The sequence below is a fragment of the Aquarana catesbeiana genome, linkage group LG12 (assembly GCF_042186555.1).
Source record: "Aquarana catesbeiana isolate 2022-GZ linkage group LG12, ASM4218655v1, whole genome shotgun sequence".
NCBI classification, from domain to species: Eukaryota; Metazoa; Chordata; class Amphibia; order Anura; family Ranidae; genus Aquarana; species Aquarana catesbeiana.
The window spans coordinates 76,778,825-76,798,316 of record NC_133335.1 but is presented as its reverse complement, the minus strand read 5'-3'; the positions used below and the strand labels follow the sequence as shown (position 1 = coordinate 76,798,316).

Here is a 19,492-nt window from a genome sequence, read left to right as displayed (position 1 = left end):
GCATTGATCATTAGTGTCCTGATTATCAGTGCAGCCCCAACAGTGCCACCTATCAGTGCCCATCATTGCCGAATATCAGTGCAGCCTCATCAACTCACATCAGTGAGGAAGAAAAACCACTTATTTGCAAAATTTATAACAGGAACTAAAACTTTTTTCCAAATGTTTGCTTTTTTTTATTTGTTTAGCAAAAATTAAAAACCCCAGTGGTTATTAAATATCACCAAAAGCAAGCTCCATTTGTGTGAAAAAAAATTATAAAAATTTCATGTGGGTACAGTGTTGCAATTATCATTCAAAGTGTGACAGTGCTGAAATCTGAAAATTGCCTGGGCAGGAAGAGGGTGAAAGTGCCCGGTATTGAGGTGGTTAAGGATATCAGTGAGAGCATACAGATGAGTTTTACTATTGTTCACTCCACTCGGGCTATTCCTGATAATTTACTCTGCTGCTGTCAATGTATATTGGAGTCACGGGACAAAGATCCATTGAGAACAAAAAATATTACAAAAATCCAAACAAAATGGATTGCACCCTATGGTCAGAGGCGGTCTATAAAGAATCAGAAAGCTAGAACTTCTAAAAACGTTAGAAAAGTAGCATAAACAAAAGCTCATAATGGTGACCAAGGTTGCATTTGTACCTGCTGGAGGCCCTTCTCACATTCAAGCGACATCTCAGAGTTGGATTCTCTTCTGCACACTGCTCATTGGTACGTGTCTGGTCACAAGACCGTTCCCAGCTCCAGCCCTTCAGTGTGGTGGGGCGCTCTGGGACAAAGCCTTGACACAGCTTTCATTGGACAAATAACTGAAATTCTGAACTGTCCAGGTAAATCAGGAGCAGTTGGCAGATATGCTTTAAAGTGGTTGTAAACCCCAGTCATGGAATTTGAGCAAAGCACATATCGTAGTGTACACTTACCTATCGCCAAATCTCTAAGTGTCGTTTCTCTCTGGTGCTTCGTTCCTCTGTTATCAGTAACTTCTGAGAAGTTTTCCAGACACATGACAAATTTGTGACGGGAGGGAGATAAGCATGGAGCGTGTCTATTTAGAATACAGCTCTGCATGTTCTCTCATACCTCTGCCTATGTGGGGTGTCCCGGGTGAGGGGGGTGTCCCTTTCCTCCTATTAGCTCTCCCATACTAACTGAAGCCTCTCCGCCCCCTCCAAATGCAGAAGGATTTTAACACTTTTCTGGCCTTTTGCAGGGGTGTAGGGAAGAGAAGACTGCAGATAAACAAGCAAAACCTATGTAAGAGGATGTGTTCATCTCTGTGTATAATCTGAGGCTGTTCACTTCACTGGGTATATGTGAGGGTTTACATTCAGTTTATTTCAAAGTACACTACGCTGGGAACAAAACAAATACATAATTATCTGCACAAACTTTTGGTATTATGTAAGACTGAGAGCTGCAAATTGTGAAGTAGGATGCTTTTAAGGAATTTAGGGATCCTTAAAATGCCAGATTTTTAAGAAAAGCTGAACTATCCTTTATAAGAGCACCACTCACATAATGAAGACTAAATATTTCCATCTTCTTCTCAAGAAACAAGACGTCAATCTGATAAGTGAGCGGCTGCAATAAATCACAAAGCATGGGGCGGGTATCATCTTATCTCCTGAAAGCATTATATAGATAACCTAAAATCTGATTGCAATCTAGCAGAACATATCTCTACTCACCTTCTTGTCTCTGCAGCAGTTCTTGCCCAGCCTTATATCGTGCCTTTGCTGCCTCCATACGAACTGGCTGTTTCTCTAGAGAATAGACTTTCCTAAAGTTGAACTGTTCTTTTTCATTCCACCAGCCCTGTGCCAGGGCATGTGAGCAGAGCTGTGGGTGTTTCTGCCATATATCTATGCCCACACTTAGCTGGTTAGAGATGTTTCGTGCTCCCCCTATGTAAGAGACACAATATAAATGGAACTGAGCAGGACAATTACCATTCAGACTTCCACAATAATCCTATATTTTAAAGTGAATAAATAAATAGCACAATGAAATACATATAAAATACACACACACATATTTTTTTCAACTACTGCATTAAAGAGCACACTGAATCAACATTAACACACATGGGGAAAAAAAAAAAAAAAAAGCATCTTCAAGTAAAAGTATGGCCACCCTACAAAAAAATGTGCAGCAGCACTTAAAGCGGAGCTTCACCCAGAAGGGTGCCACAGAACAGGTAAGTGTCAATATTAAAAGTCAGCAGCATTTGTACAGTATTTGTAGCTGCTGACTTAATTTTTTCGTGGGGGGGCTGGACCTCTTCTTTAAAGTAGAACTATAGACAACACTTTGTTTTCATTTTAGATAGAGCAAGGAGAGTTATAACCCCTGTAAGTTTCTTTTTTGCCATCTGTATCCCATTGCAGGGATTATCCTTCACTACCTGTCCCATAGCCAAACAGGAAGTGAGAGGAAATCCATACTTGCTGACAGCCTTTTCTGGAACTTTTTGTTTACAAGTTTAAATTAATATTTTTTACTTAGAACCCCCAAATACTATATACAGTATCTCACAAAAGTGAGTACACCCCTCACATTTTTGTAAATATTTTATTATATCTTTTCATGTGACAATACTGAAGAAATGACACTTTACATTGTAGCAAAGTAGTGAGTGCACAGCTTGTATAACATTGTAAATTTGCTGTCCCTTCAAAATACACACAGCCATTGATGTCTAAACCACTGGCAACAAAAGTGATTACAGCCCTAAGTGAAAATGTCCAAATTGGGCCCAATTAGCCCTTTTCCCTCCCTGGTGTCATGTGACTCATTAGTGTTACAAGGTCTCAAGTGTGAATGGGGAGCAGGTGTGTTAAATTTGGTGTTATATCTCTCTCTCTCTCTCATACTGGTCACTGGAAGTTCAACATGACACCTCATGGCAAAGAACTCTCTGAGGATCTGAAAAATCAAGTTAGACTTACCGGTAACTTGTTTTCCAGAAGTCTTTCAGGACAGCACCTGAGAGATAGCGACTCCACCCACCGGAAACAGGAAACGCCTTCTTCCTCCAAACTTTAAAGGGAGGCGCCTCCCTACCATACCTCAGTTGTAATCGAGAAGACCTCCAGCCCCGGCTGGAACACATAAACACATACGTTAGTCACAGCATAGTATATTAAATACGATAGGGCGGGATGTTGCTGTCCTGAGAGACTTCTGGAAAACAAGTTACCGGTAAGTCTAACTTGATTTTTCCCAAGGCGTCTTTCAGGACAGCACCTGAGAGGATAACAGAGACTTACCCCCTTAGGGCAGGACAACAGCTTGCAGGACCTTTCTGCCAAACGCCTGATCATTAGCAGATGTGGGGTCCAGCCTGTAATGTTTCACGAATGTGTGAAAACTCGACCATGTTGCCACCCTGCAAATTTGTTCAGGGGTGGCGCCAGCTTTCTCTGCCCAAGTGGCTGCTAGTGCTCTTGTTTAGTGCGCACAAATTCCTGCTGGTGGAGACACACCTGCATGCGAATAAGCCTCTGAAATGGATAGTTTCAGCCACCTTGCTAAAGAAACCTTAGAAGCCTGGCAACCCTTCCTGTTGCCTGAGAAAAGCACAAAGAGTGAATCTGAACGTCTAAAGGACCTTGTTCTTTCCAAATAGCATAACAAAGTCCTTCTGACATCCAACATGTGGAAACAAGTCTCCTTCTCCCCTGCTGGGTTGGGGCAGAAGGTTGGAAGTATAATGTCCTGAAAACGATTCTGTATTGAAGCTACCTTTTGGTAAGAATTTCTGTAAGAAAGTAAGAATTACTGTCCTCAGTATAACCCTATCAGGAAAGATAGACAAATAGGGTTCCTTAATTGATAAAGGGTTAAGCTCACTGATCCTGCGTGCAGAGACCATGGCTATCAGAAACACAGACTTAAAAGTGAGATATCTGAGTGGTGCTTCATCTAACGGTTCAAAGGGACTCTTTGTTAGAGACTGAAGGACTATAGACAGATCCCATTTAGGAAAGACTTTAAGCAGTGCTGGTCTGGATCTCGTAAGGGATCTAAAGAATCTGGTTACCAACGGATTCAAGGCCACAGATCTTTCTAAGAACACTGCTAGCGCAGCAACCTGCACCTTCAAGGTACTAACTGCTAGTCCCTTGTCGGCTCCATCCTGTAAAAATTCAAGAATGGTAACAAGACTCCCTGGGTCCTGGGCAGATGAATTACACCATGTCTTATAAACGCTCCAGACCTTGGAATAAATGTCCCTAGTCACCTTTTTCCTACTTGATAATAGTGTTGCAATCAATCGGTTGGAAAAACCCTTGCTTTTTAGGAGCTGCTCTTCAGATACCAGGCTGTGAGAGCCAAAGTGGCTACCTCTGGATGATTTACAGGACCCTGTAATAGTAAATCGTGCCTGAGGGGCAGATGCCAATAAGGCTGGACCGCCATTCTCAGAACGGTTGAAAACCAGGCCCTTCTTGGCCAAAAGGGCATGATTAGAATGACTGGTACCATTTCTTTCTGAATTTTCCTTAATATTAAGGGAATTAACTGGAATGGGGGGAAAGCGTAGCAAAGATGGAATTTCCATGGATACGCCAGAGCATCTGTCCCTAGTGACCCGTCATGACTGTTTAGGGAAAAAAATAGCGGAACCAGGGCATTCTCCTTTGAGGTGAACAGGTCCACATCTGGCAGCCCCCATTTTTCGGTAATCAGAGCGAACACCTCTGGGTTCAGAGACCATTCTGCTTCCTGAATGGGGTTTCTGCTCAGGAAATCCGCCACTCTGTTTAGGGACCCTTTTAGGTGGACCGCAGGTAGAGACAGCAAGTGTCCTTCTGCCCACCGAAGAATGTCCATGGCTAGTACTTGCAGCGATTTGCTCCTTGTACCTCCCCTGTCTGTTTATATAAGCCACGGCCGTGGCATTGTCTGTTAGTATTTGAACATGCTGAGCCTGAAGACCCTGAGCGAACAACCTCAGAGCCAAGTCGATCGCTTTGAGCTCTCTCCAGTTTGAGGACTTTGTTGCCTCTTTCCTGGACCAGTTTCCCTGAGTGAAATCCTTTTCTAGGTGGGCCCCCCACCCCCAGGAACTGGCATCGGTTATCAGCCTTTTTCCGATCGGAAAGGCCCAGACTAACCCCTCTGATAGGATATCCTGCCTCTTCCACCACCATAGTGACCTCTTCACCTGGGTTGGAATTTTTACTTCCGATTCTAGAGATTCCAAATTGTGATCCCAGGATCTCAGAAGAAAGGCCTGCAGATGCCTGAAATGTAACCTTGCCCACTGAACAGCCGACATTGACGAAGTCAGAACACCCAGAGCTGACATGACCCGCCTTACCGACAGCTGCTGTTGGTCTGCAGTAAAGACACTGTATCCTGGATCTTTTCCTCCTTCTCTGAAGGAAGAAAGATCCTTTGAGCTACCAAATTTATTATATACCCTAGAAACCGAATCTCCTGAGAAGGGTTCAGGGAAGATTTTTTTGGAGATTTAGAATTCATCCGAGAGACTCCAGATGGCTGCATGCTCTGCCTAAATTTCTCTGCAATTCCTCTCTTGAGGGGGCGAAAAATAACAGATCGTCTAAATAAGGAATTACTGCAATTCCTTGAAGACGAAGCGGAGCTAGTGCCTCTGCCATCACCTTGGTAAAAATTTGTGGTGCGGAAGATAGTCCGAAGGGTAGGGATCTGAATTGTAGATGCTGGATTCCGCCCTCCAACCTTACCGCCAACCTGAGATACTTCTGGGATTGGGATGAGATTGGAATATGCAGGTATGCATCTTTTAAATCCACTGACGCCATGAAGCAACCTGGAGTCAGCAGATTTCTGACAGTGAAAATTGAGTCCATCTTGAACTTTCTGTACTTGATGGCTACGTTTAGCGGTTTTAGATTGAGAATTAATCGAAATCTTCCTGTTGGTTTTTTCACTAGGAAGACATGCAAATAGAATCCCTCCCGCTGTTCTTTTGGTGGCACTGGGATTACTACATCCTGCTGCATCAGTTCCTCCAGAGAGGACTTTATGGCCAGGGCCCTTATTGGATCTTGAGGGGTATTTGTTAACAGAAACCTTCCTGTGGGGCTTCTGGAAAACTCGAGAGTATAGCCCTGCGAGAGAGTGGTCAGAATAAACTGATTTGAAGTTATCCCTGACCACTGCGGAAGAAACTCTCCTAATCTTCCACCAACCCGCAGGGACGGGTCATTGCGATTTTTCGGCCTGTGAAGGAGGACGGAAGAGAATTCCGCCTTTACCCTTCGTTTTTTTTTTGTGGACCAATTTTTCCTCCTCCCCTGAAACTTGCTGTCCTGGTCTTGAGCTTTTTGAGGTCGAAAAAGACGTTTTGGGGCCTGCTTTTTCTTTTTGACCGGGAAGGACTTCTTTTTATCGGCTGTTCTGTCTAGGATATTATCTAGATCAGGGCCAAAAAGGTCACCTGAAAAAGGAATACCACAAAGTTTGCTCTTTGAAGCTGTATCCCCTGGCCAGGTTTTTAGCCATAAATCTCTTCTTGCAGCATTTGTCAAGGCTGCAGACCTAGCTGACATTTTAATTGCTTCAGCCGAAGCATCCGCAATATAAGCCACTGCAGAGATCAGGGTAGGAAAGGAATCTAAGATCTCTTGTTTGGGTGAATCTGCCACTATATGTGATCTAAGCTGGTTCACCCAGTATTCCAGATTCCTGGCCACACATATAGTGGCCATTGCTGGCTTCAAATTGCTCATGATTGATTGCCATGATCTCTTGAGAAAAAGATCCATGCGTTCGTTTTGTCCATTGGATCCTTCAGAACCCCCATGTCTTCAAAGGACAGGTCTGTGGATCTTGAGACCTGGGAAAAATGCAGCATCCAACCTGGGCACCTTATTCCACACCGCAGAAGGGTCCTCCTCAAAAGGGAAGCGCCTTTTTGTGGGCTCTGGGAAAAAAAGGGTTTTCCCTCTGGATCTTGCCATTCTTTAGCAATGGCGTCAAATAGCCGAATGGACCGGAAATGTTCGGCCCTTAGGTTCATTTAATCCTGCATATATGCGGTCATGAAGAGAGAATTCCTTTTCCTCACTTAAGCCAAGTGTAACATGAATAGCCTTAAGGAGCCCGTCTACCTCCTCTAGGGATAGCTTAAATTTGGAAGGGGCCACCTCCGCTTTCTCACCCTCCTCTTCCGAATCTTTAACAGAAGGAGCAGGGGACTGCTCTTCCCTGGTTGAGGGGTTTTCAGATAGAGCTTCCACCACCGGGATAGAAAGGGAACCCTGGGAAGCCTCAGAAGTGGATGGCTGAATAGCAGCTGGATTAAGTAAAGAGTCACGAAAAGTTTGAATCGTGGCATATAGTTCCTTCTTTACAGAGGCAACCAGGTCATCACAAACCGAAGCTGATTCCTCCCTGACTAAAGAAGTGATGCATGTACTGCATAGGGCTTTTTTCCAATTTTCTCCCATTTTGGCCCTGCAAGAAGGACATCTCTTTTTTGGGTCAGAGCTTTTAGCCTATGAGAGAAAAAAACAAAGGGGAAAAAAACCAGGGGACCTTTTAGTGAGACCCAGTCTCAGCTTCACAAGAATCACCAACAGGTGCACTTAGAAGAAACCAGTCAGCCTCTAGTGCCCAGACAAGCCCCTTGCCACTAGGGGGTAGAGAAAAAAGGTATAGACCAAACCCAGGTAAAGGAAGAAAACAGACTTTAAACCGCTGCTCCTACCTGAGCTTTGCTGGCACCTGTGCCTGTCCCCACCGCTGCAGACGCTGAGTCCTCCATCTCTGGTGTGCAGCTTTCCACTCGTGGCTTCATATACCGCTTCCGGACTCCCATAGTGCATCTGCACCGGACCGGAAGCGGAAATAGGCGCCAGCTCCTGTCCTCCCTCCTCCCCCTTGCGTCCATGCCGGAAATGGCGATTTCGTTGACCCAGTGACCCGCTTTGTCACTTGCGCAAAGGAAGCCCCGTCTCCCAGGAGCACCCGAGAGACCTTGACTCCCCTCCCAAAAGATGTTCCCTCCGGGCCGGAGGAAACACAAAAACTGAGGTATGGTAGGGAGGCGCCTCCCTTTAAAGTTTGGAGGAAGAAGGTGTTTCCTGTTTCCGGTGGGTGGAGTCGCTATCTCTCAGGTGCTGTCCTGAAAGACGCCTTGGGGGGAAAAAAAGAATTATTGCTCTACATAAAGCTGTCCTAGGCTATAAGAAGATTGCCAAGACCCTGAAACTGAGCTGTAGCATGGTGGCCAAGACCATACAGCGGTTTAACAGGACAGGTTCCACTTGGAACAGGCCTCGACATGGTCGACCAAAGAAGTTGCGTGCACGTGCTCAGCGTCATATCCAGAGGTTGTCTTTGGGAAATAGACATATGAGTGCTGCCAGCATTGCTGCAGAGATTGAAGGGGTGGGGGTCAACCTGTCAGTGGACAGACACCGCACACTGCATCAAATTGGTCTGCATGGCTGTCATCCCAGAAGGAAGCCTCTTCTAAAGATGATGCAGCATGCTAAGGACATGGATAACTGGAACCATGTCCTGTGGTCTGATGAGACCAAGATAAACTTATTTGGTTCAGATGGTGTGTGGCAGCAACCAGGTGGGGAGTACAAAGACAATTGTGTTTTGCCTGCAGTCAAGCATGGTGGTGGGAGTGTCATGGTCTGGGGCTGCACAAGTGCTGCCGGTGTCTTGCCGAGAAAGTTCCCCCGGCGGATAAGGACCCCCCCCCCCCCTCTACGGCGCAGCGCTTGCGCAGTAGGAACAACAAGGGAGCCGCTGAAAAGAGCCGAAGCTGAACACCTGAGTCAGCTGTACACGGCGCCTGCACACTACATTCTACCCTATGTCCACGTTAAAGCCCCTTACCATCCAAATGGATATAGAGTTAGAATAATAATATGCCGAGTACAGCGAGGCCGTGCCCGAATCGTGGCGAACGTAGCGAGGCCGTGCCCGAAGCGTAGCGAGCCCGCGAGGTGCCTGTTACAAACTCTTTTTTATTAAAATTGTCTTTGCACGCAGGCGCCGTGTACAATTGACTCTGGTGTTCAGCTTCGGCTGTTTTCGGCGGCTCCCTTGTTCCTACTGCGCTGCACCTGCGCAGTAGAGGGGGGTCCTTATCCACCGAGGGGAACGTTCTCGGCAGAACACAAGCACTGGGGAGCTACAGTTTATTGAGGGAACCATGAATGCCAACATGTACCGTGACATACTGAAGCAGAACATCATCCCCTCCCTACGGAGACTGGGCCGCAGGGCAGTATTATAACATGATAAAGACAACCAAACACACCTCAAAGACGACCACTGCCTTGATAAAGAAGCTGAGTGTAAAGGCGATGGACTTGCCAAGCATGTCTCCAGACCTAAACCCTATTACGCATCTGTGGGGCATCCTCAAAAACGGAGGGTGGAGGAGCACAAGGTCTCTAACATCCATCAGCTCTGTGATGTCATCATGGAGGAGTGGAAGAGGAGTCCAGTGGCAACCTGTGAAGCTCTGGTGAACTCCATGCCCTAGAGGGTTATTTAAGACAGTGCTGGAAAATAATGGTGGCCACACAAAATATTGACACTTTGGGCCCAATTTGGACATTTCACTTAGGGGTATTCTCACTTTTGTGAAAGATGATGTTACGCTGAGTAAATAGATTCTCAGCATGTCATGCTTTTAATATTGCGCATGCTTGTGGAATGGCAGATTTCCTCATTAGTGCCCTGCAGCTGCACAGCTGACAGATAATTATGAAACCACTCCCATTAGACCCACTTAGCACAGAGGCACAGAGAAACAGAGGGATTTCTTCAGAATAACAAAAGGTAGGAATCTGCAACAAAGTTTGTTATAATCCTTGCACATAGATCACCCAGAGGGGAATGTTTTTTTCTCAAAAAAAGTGGAGTTACGCTTTAAATGCTATGGAAAGCTTGTACTTGGAACATACTGCAGATAGAGCTTTTCACAGAACTGAATGGAGATTGTAAAGTACCACACTGTGGAGCTCTTGCTGGAATGTAAAAAGGTGATTATAGGAATGTTTAGGGAGGCTGGAAACATGGGGGGGTTAAAAATAGTGTTATGCCACGTACACACGACCGGTTTTGCCGTCGGAACAAACTCCGAAGGTTTCTCCGACGGAACTCCGACAGAATTCCATTCAAGCGGTCTTGCCTACACATGGTCAACCCAAAGTCTGAACAAAGTCCGACCGTCAAGAACGGGGTGACGCACAACACTTACGACGGGACTAGAAAAAGGAAGTTTAATAGCCAGTAGCCAATAGCTTCCGTCTCGTACTTCAGAGCATGCGTCGTTTTTGGTCCATTGGAACAGCATACAGACGATCGGTGTTCCCGATAGGAATTGGTTCCATCAGAAATATTTAGAACCTCTATTTCTATGTCTGTCAGAATTTTCGAAAAGAAAAGTCCGATGAGGCATACACGCGATCGGAATAGACGATGAAAAGCTTCAGTCGGACTTTTTCTGTCGGACATTCCACTCGTGTGTACACGGCTTTAGATTAGAATGAAAAGCACACAGAAAATGCTTGCGCATTCATGCGCGTTTCCATACATGTATATTTGTATGTCTTGCAATTCTTCTCTTCTCAATTCTTCTCTGCACTCTTCAGAAGATACAGGAAATACAGACTGCAGGTCCTTTTACCAGACAAACACCACTTTTTTTTTTTTTTTTTTTTTTTTTTTTTTACTAAGTCGCAATATGTTTACATGCGTTTGTGCATGTTGCCCTCTGAATAAAATGCAGCCTGCCCTACTTTTTTAAACACATGTCACCATAATGCAATGGTGTGAAACCATTCATTTTATTGTCTATGTGTTTAGAATGTGTTTATGAACAAATCTGGTGTGAACAGGTCCTAAGTGTTAGGAGACTAAATGTTAAGAGTTATTCATTTATTTTCTACAGGTAGGGTAAATCTTAGGTTACAGGGCAGTTCAGGGTTAATTCTTAGCGTCATGTCAGGGTTAGGAAAGGTTTTACACTGGGGACATGCCCACACACATTTAAGAAAGCCTTGGACTGTGAAGAACCGCACTGAAAATAGCAAACTGCAAGGAAATACCCTGTAATACGTGATAAGGCCATGTTCAAAGCAATATTCTGTAACTCACCAGTGATCTTCTCAGCTGCCCAGTACTGCCCAGCTGTCTCAAGCACGTATGCTTCTTGGCGGTCACACAGTAGGAATGTGTTGTGGTACATGAAGGGCTCAGGCTCCTCTCTACAGCTGCCCCCCTGACCATAACATGCCAGGAGTTCAGTTATAACCTGTACAGCAGCTTTGGCAGAAGTTGCACGCTCCAGTGCTAATCTTCAGAAAGAAGGAGAAAAGCACAAGGCTGTTAAAGTATCATTGTAACATAGACTCTTGCAAATGAACATACTTCTTGAACATAGGTACATACAAATAAAATAGTCTTGTTTCAGCATTGTAGGTGGCTTGATTTCCTCCTCTTTTACCAATCAATCAGTTTTGTAAGGGGAATTTCACTAATGCCGTGTACACACGGCCGGACTTTTCAACCAAACTTGTCCCACGAACAAATCCAAATCCGTCGGACAATTCGACCGTGTGTGGGCTTCATTGGACCTGCAGCGGACCTTTTCTGTCGAAAATGTGACGGACTTTAGATTTAGAACAGGTTTCAAATCTTTCCGACGGACTCGAGTCTGGTCGAAAAATCCGTTCGACTGTATGCTAATCCGACGGACAAAAACCGACACTAGGTCAGCTATTGGCTACTGGCTATGAACTTCCTATCCTCCGATTTTACGGAAGTCGGTTGAAAAGTCCATCAAAAAGTCAGACGTGATTTAGTCCGTCGAAAGTCCGGTCGTGTGTACACAGCATTAGTCGTGGTGGTGGGGTTTGGTTGATAAAAAGAAGGCATATGCCAATATGGTTTAAGAGTCAAAAGGCTTGGGAAAATTGGAAGAGTTAGGAACCGCTCTCCAGGTATGCATCTCCGCCTCTGGTAGCTCACCTGGTACGCATCTACACATCTGATTACAATGCCCCATGGTGGAACAATTTTGGTCTGACATATTGCAGATGCTCACTAAATTATTCCCAATCACCCTTTCTCCTGATCCACGCACAGCCCTTCTCAACGTATGCCCCACGATTTTAAGCTCTACCCAATGCAAATTATTATAACATTAAAACTGATGAAAAGCAAACTATTGTGAAAATCTAGAACTCCCCCTTTATGCTTGTTGTGGAGACTAAAAACGTGATTACTCAATCAATAATCCATGATCCATGTCAAAATTGAGGCCATCCACCTAAGTAGTTCACAAATATGAAAGACTATAGCAATCTTGGGTGACTTAATTCCTTACTCCCAACTTTGAGTCCCTACTCCTACCTTAGGAATGTCACTGGCTAGCCCAATCATCTTGTTGCCTGTCTGCACAACACTCCTTGCCAACCCCCCATTTGCCCCCCCCCCCCCCCCCCGTCTTCTCTTCTCCGTCCTCACCCTTTCCTCTTCTCTGGTTAGAACCATGGTACCTGTAATCAGGGTGCTATTTTACTGTCTCTGCTGCTTACTCTTTTTGTGGACATGACTGCTTGTGCCAACAGTTACTGTTGACTTTTTTTTGTTTCCAAAATCAATGTTCATTGTAGACAAAAGGTATAATGCACAATAGGAATACAAATGTAGTGTCTAATGTGTATCACAATGCATTGTTACAAGTTGACATAGATATCACTGGGAAGAATACATTATACTTTAGTAAGGTGTAAGAAGAATAAAGCAGAAACAAAACAGCAAAAGATGAACAACAAGGGCATCTAGCCCTGCAGGTAACCAAGTGGTTATATAGTCACCACAATTAATTGGTTAGCATGCTATAGTTTCCCTATCTTTACATTACAATCTGGGACGCTTGACTGTTCTGGTAGCAGGGAGCCATCGTGTTTTTTAGGGTATTTCCATTATATCAGTGTTGGTCCTGGGTAAAGGTCTTAGGAAGCCTTGGCGGTAATAGGGGGCGAGTGTAGACACACTAGTCAGGCTTCCCTTTTGGAGATGATTGTTTGCTATCATAGGTTGGGTGTTCGATGATGTCATTGGTTAGTTGCCAAATGTCTCTAGATTTCCTGTGGGATTGCGGTCACCGGACCACTAGCAATCCACAGGTGACAGGCGAATCTAGTAGGCATGTTCCGTCTTCAGGTTAGTCCATTGAGTCATTGGGGAGGCACTGTTAGGTCAGTTGAATGGAGGGGAAGAGGGGACCGTGGAAAGAGAAGCTCCTCGCGGCAAAGGAGTGTGTTAGCGGATATAGTTAACGGGGGGGGGGGGAATAAAAGGCCTAGGGAGAAGGGTGCGAGTGGTAACTCAGTCTATGGAAAGATGTATTAATTGTAGTGTAATGTGTGTGTAGAGGGAAATGAAAGGAGATGTTGGTTTGGGGGGGGGGATGGGGGTAGATGAAAGGAGAAGGGGGTGGCCTTTTCCTCTTCCTCCGACCTGATATCGTGTTTCTTTGTGTATCATTGAGACAGTAGTAGTAATTTTCCTGAATTGAGTCGGCGTGTCTTTGACTTGGTCCACTAAATCTTCCATTTCTGCCACTTTATTTATGAGTCTGATCCAGTCTGCAATGGTTGGGGGTTTGGAGGACCTCCAGAGAGTTGGGATACACGTTTTTGCAGCGTTTAAGAGGTGTAAAGATAGTGAGTGTTGATAATCTCTTTTGGGGATGGCGGAGTGGTGTAGGAGCATTTGGGCTGGGGTTAATTCTATCTGATAGGTGGTAATTAGAGTAGTGTGGCAGTGGACCCCTTTCCAGAAATTTTGGATTAAGGGACATGACTGCCATTTATGGAGGAGTGATCCGTCTTCGTTAGAGTAGTTGGGGGGAATAGTAGGAGAGATTTTGTGTAGTTTAAGGGGGGGTCTTGTACTACCTAGAAATAACTTTGAAGCCATTTTCCTGCGCAAAGACATTGATTGACCCCTTGTGGATATAAGAATTGATGTTTTCCCATTCTTCATCTGAGAGGTTAATTGAGAGCTCCCTTTCCCAACTATGGGTTACTATATTGGATTTGGGGTTGTGGTTACAGAGTAGAATAGAATATATGTCCGAAATCAAATGTCTTTGCGGTTCTTTTTTGGTACAAAGCACTTCAAAAGGTGCGAGTTGTCTAGCATATTTGGAGCATGTTTGTGGGTGAGTGAGAAATGTCGGATTTGGCAGTACGTCCAGAAAGGGAAGGGTTGTCCAGACATCTGCGTAGACAGTTTGGGTAGGGTCAGAAAGGTGTCCCTGGAGAAGAAGTGTTCAGCTCTCATATCAGTGTGTCGCCAAGTATATGAAAGGAACAAGTCTGATAGGCCTTGTGGGAAATCCAGGTTGTTGCAGATGGGGGTTAATGGGCCCAGTGAAGAGCAAATTTGGAAGTTACGGCATGTTTTCTGGAAAATTTGGAATGTGTTGTAAATCAATGGGTGTTGTTTGCAGCAGGTGAAACATACATTGGGGCGGTCCAGGGTAGTTGCCGTATTGGTATGGAGAGCGCATTTTCGATGTTCGTCCATGCTTTTGTATGTGCGTGAACATTCCAATCTATTATTCTCGTCAACTAACACTACCCAATTTGTTAATCTTTCGAAGCCAAGTCTTGGATGCCCTTTTCCCCACAAAAATTCTGAACAGGTTCTGCGGTACGAAGCAAAAAAGGCTTGTGGCAATTTTATGGGGATCATTTGCATAACATATAATATTCTCGGGAGGATGTTAATTTTGATTATGGATGCCCTCCTAAATCATGAGAAGATGCCTGGCGACCATGACTTCAGGTCATTCTGAATGTGTTAAAGGATCGGGAGGTAATTTTTGTTATATAGTTCAGAAAACTGAGATGTCAGTTGGATCGCAAGATAGGTGATTGAGTCTCGGTTCCACCTGAATGGAAAGTTTGTTTTACATTGCGCTAGGGCCTCTTTTTGTAGGGAGATATTCAGGGTTTTCAATTTTATGAAGTTGATTTGTAGGTTGGTCAATGTGTTAAACGTGGCGGAGTCCTTAAATAAGTTGGGCAGTGTAATGTGTGGTTCTGTCAGGAACATGAGTATGTCGTCTGCGAATGCAGATAACTTGTATGTAGTCTTGGAGATCGTCACGCCTTTGATGTCCAGGTTGGACCTAAGGCTTTGGAGTAGCGGTTCTAGGGTGAGAACAAATATTAATGGGGAGAGAGGGCAGCCTTGGTGAGTTCCGTTCGAAATAGAGAAGGCCGTTGGCTCGGACCTTAGCGGCTTGGAAGGAGCAGAGTGCCAAGATAAATTGTAGCATGCAAGCTCATATGTCAATTATTTTGAGTACTTCCGACATGTAGTCCTATGCCACTCCATCGAACGCCTTCTCGGCATCAAGGGATAGAAAAACTCCACATTGTTGAGTAGATGTTAGCCATTTGTGAATATTAATGGCTTTTATGGTGTTGTCTCTCGCCTCTCTGCCTGGTATAAAGCCTACGTGATTTAGTGAATGGAGTTTGGGTAGTAAGGGTTGAGGTGATTTGCTAGGATTTTGGCATAAATTTTGAGATCTACGTTCAGTAGGGAGATTGGACGATAGTTTGTTACCAGGGAGGGGTCTTTGTTTGGTTTTGGGATCACAGTGATGTGCGCCGTTAGGAGGTCTCGAGGTGGGGGATTGTCGGATGAGAGGTAGTTAAATGCACTCAGGAAGTGTGGCTTAAGTGTTTCTTTAACCACCTGAGATCCGCGCTATAGTCAAATGACGGCTACAGCGTGGACCTGCTTTGCCGGGACTGCGTCCATTGACGTCGTCCCGTGCACGGGAGGCCTATGCGCCCCCTGCAGGGCGCGCACGGTGCGCTCTGTGATCAGCGAGTCTGTGAGACTTGCCTGATCACAGATCGGAGTAAGGGGTCGATCCGGACCCCTTACCACATGATCAGCTGTCAGCCAATGACAGCTGATCATGTGATGTCAACAGAGCCAGTAATCGGCTATTTTTTCTCCTCGCGCTGACAGCATGAGGAGGGAAAAAAAAGCCGACCGCCGGCGGCCGTGAGAGGGACATCAGTCCCGATCGCGGCAAGCTGCTAACGATCCTCAGTGCCCACCTGTGCCCCCTGCCAGTGCCACCTAGCATTAGGCAGCAGTGCCGCCTACCAGTGCCCACAGTGCCCACAATCAGTGACTCAATAACAGTGCTGCACATCAGTGCCACCTACCAGTGCCGTCTATCAGTGCCCATCAGTGGCCACCTACCAGTGGTACCTATCAGGGCCCATCAGTGGCCATCAGTACCGCCTTATCTTTCCCCATCAGTGCTGCCTTATCTGTGCCTATCAGTGCCCACCAGTGCCGCCTCTTTAGCGCATCAATGAGAAAAATTACCTGTTTGCAAAATTTTATTACAAACTATGAAACATGATTTTTTTATTTTCAAAACTTTCCATCTTCTTTTGTTTGTTTAGCAAAAAATAAAAACCCCAGCTGTGATTAAATGCCACCAAAAGAAAGCTACGGGCAACATTTCTTAATTAGGATAGATACTCCTTTGGATTTTGCATTGTGGTTTGTTGCATGGAAAGAGGTTGGGAAGTGTGTATTGGAAAGTTTCGGGATGGAATTTGTTTCAAAGTGTATTTTCTGAAAGAAGATGTCTGCTTCGTTTCTATGCATGGAGAGAAGTAATTGGGAGCGTTTTTTGGAAGGTTGAGGCCACGTACATTAAGGGAGATGATTTTGGTTTTGGATTTGGCTTGTTTATGTGGCGATCTTGCCATTGTTTGGGGAGAGCTGGAGACCTTTAAGTAGGTAGTGATACTTGCTGGAGTCAGTTAAGGATGTATCGGAGGAGGAGGGAAGGGGTTCGGAAAGGGACAGGTGTCCTGTAGAGAGCAGAGGATCAAGATCAGTAGGAAAGAGTGCAGGAGAGGGTCTGGGGTAAGGGAGGGGGCAAAGAAGAATGTGTCATTTAGGGATTATTTTTTTTTTTTTTTTATCAGAAAATTTTTTTTATTTTAATTTAATACATACACTTCACAAAACAGTTATACATAATATATAATAATACAATTTCTATAATCTTACAATGGGAGCCTACACCAACTGTTACCTTTTTTTTTTTTCTGTCTGGTGAGCAATGGCCCCAAATTCAGTCGAAGATACTCGGCTGGCTCTGGGGACTCCATCACTCCCAAATATTTAAAGCAGTTAACAATAGCAATTTGTTCAGCCCCCTCTGGGAGTCCCTCCCTCGTCTGATCTAATGGCATTATAGTTGATTTCGACCAATTAATTGCAAAGCCCGAAAAGCTGCCAAAGTTTCCCACTATCTCCATCACTGCCCGCAAAGAAGAGGACATATCCCCTAGATATATAAGTGCATCATCTGCATATAAAGATATTTTTTCCTCTCTCTGAAATCTGCGGAACCCCACTACCTCAGGTGGGTTCCGGATCAGTATAGCCAGGGGTTCAATCGCCAAGGCGAACAGTAATGGAGACAGCAGGCAACCTTGTCTAGTCCCCCTATATAATCCAAATGGGGGGGAGATGCGCAACCTGGCTCTAGGTTTGGAATACAGTACTCTTACCCAGGATATGAATTTACCTCCCACACCAAATCTTTCCAGTATTTCCATGAGGTAGGGCCACTCCACACTGTCAAACGCCTTAGTCGCGTCAAGTGACAGAATGGCCCTACCCCCGGATTGTCCACTGGCATCTGCAAATTCATGTATAACCTCCTTATATTATCAGACGTAGAGCGCGTTGGTATAAAGCCAGACTGGTCACAATGAACCAGTTAGCCAATTACCTGAGAGCCTCTTCGCCAAAACACTGGCCAGCAACTTAACGTCTGCATTCAATAACGAAATTGGATGGTATGAATCCATTAGAAGTCTATCTTTTCCTGGTTTCAAAAGAACTGTAATTATTGCTTCTTGCATACTATCTGGTAACCTTCCCACTTCCCCAGCCTCCTCTATTGTCTGCAACAATGACGGTAAGAGGACCTCCCTATAATGGGAGTATACCTCTACCGGTATTCCTTCTGGGCCTGGTGATTTATGACGCATTGCCCCCTCTAATGCTTCCGTTAATTCAGCCAGTGAAATTGGGGAATTCAGAGTTTCCCTCTCCTCCTCCGTTAACCGCAGAAAAGGACAGGTTTGTAGGAACTGTTCCAAGTCCGATGGTTTATACCTGGTTTTACTAGAGTACAAATCCCTGTAGAACTGCTGAAAACTATTTACTATGTCTGAGCTGAGAGTTAACTTCTCTCCAGTTTCAGTCCCTATAGCTAGTATATTTGTAGATTCCCGTTGCTCTCTAGCTATTAGAGCTAATAGGCGGGCAGTATTTTCCCCCTCTTCGAAATAATTTTGTTGCTGAAAATATCTTCTCTTCTCTGCTGCAGATAGCCATACCGCATTGTGTACTGCCTGCGCCTCTCTCCATAGCTCTTGATTGGATTGTGATGGATCAATTATTAAGGCTTGCTCCCCTTCTTTCAGTTCTTCCCGTACCCTGGTTTCCCACTCTCTCGATCGGGATTTAACTCCCGCAATTTCTTTAATGAGGCAACCCCTCAAGAATGCTTTGTGTATCCCAGACTACCGCTTTACTGGCTGAGCCCCCATTTAATTGTAAAAATTCCCGTAAAACCTCTCCCGTTCTATCTGCCTGTGGAAGCAGAGTCAACCAATATGGGTTCATTTTCCACAGTGGTTGTCTCGAGGTACCAATAATGCCCAGTCGTACCCAAAATGGGGAGTGGTCAGACAGAAGGCGCGGCTCATATGCAGAGTCCTCTATCCACTGAAAAAGTGACTCATTCCCCAGCCCCAAATCAATACGTGAGAAACCATCATGTGTTGCAGAGTAACAGGAGTAACATCTATCCTTGTCATGTCTCTCCCTCCATACATCCCTAAGTCCCAATTCCTCGAGGAGGGCGGCAAAAGCCGTCTTCCCAGAGGTATGTCTCATATTTTTGGATGTCAAAGACATTCTGTCCAGGGAATTATCCAAGATATTATTGTAGTCTCCTACTGCTAACACCGGGACCCCCAGATGCAGAGCCATGAACTGCGATAGGCACCCAAGGGGAACTGCTGAAAAAGGCGGAGGAATGTATATGGAAGCTATTATACACGTTAGTCCATTAAGCTTACATAGTAGAAAAACAAACTTTCCCTCCTTATCCACTCTCTGTTGCAAGCACTCAAAGGAGATATCCGAGGAGATCACAATACTAACCCCCCTTGAATATGAGGTATGCATAGAATGAAACTGTATCGGGTATCTCCTTGAGCGCAATAAATGTACAGAGTCAGGCCGCATATGTGTTTCTTGCAAACAAATTATCTGGGGTTTCATTTTATCAAAATATTTAAACATTGCACTTCTCGTATCCCTATACCCCAGCCCCCTTACATTCCATGTCATTAATAAAATACCCTTTTTTTTTTT

General features: G+C 44.9%; 1 protein-coding gene across 1 annotated transcript in view; it reads right to left on the bottom strand.

Moving 5' to 3' along the window:
• Positions 1 to 19,492, bottom strand: part of SCRN2 (secernin 2) — an 84,902-nt gene that overhangs the window by 19,755 nt on the left and 45,655 nt on the right. Inside the window, exons 4-5 of the mRNA XM_073608088.1 lie at positions 11,129 to 11,328; positions 1,693 to 1,908 (exon numbers count right to left, since the gene is read on the bottom strand). Of these exons, the coding sequence (XP_073464189.1) occupies positions 1,693 to 1,908; positions 11,129 to 11,328 (416 nt within the window). The remainder of the gene's footprint in view (positions 1 to 1,692; positions 1,909 to 11,128; positions 11,329 to 19,492) is intronic.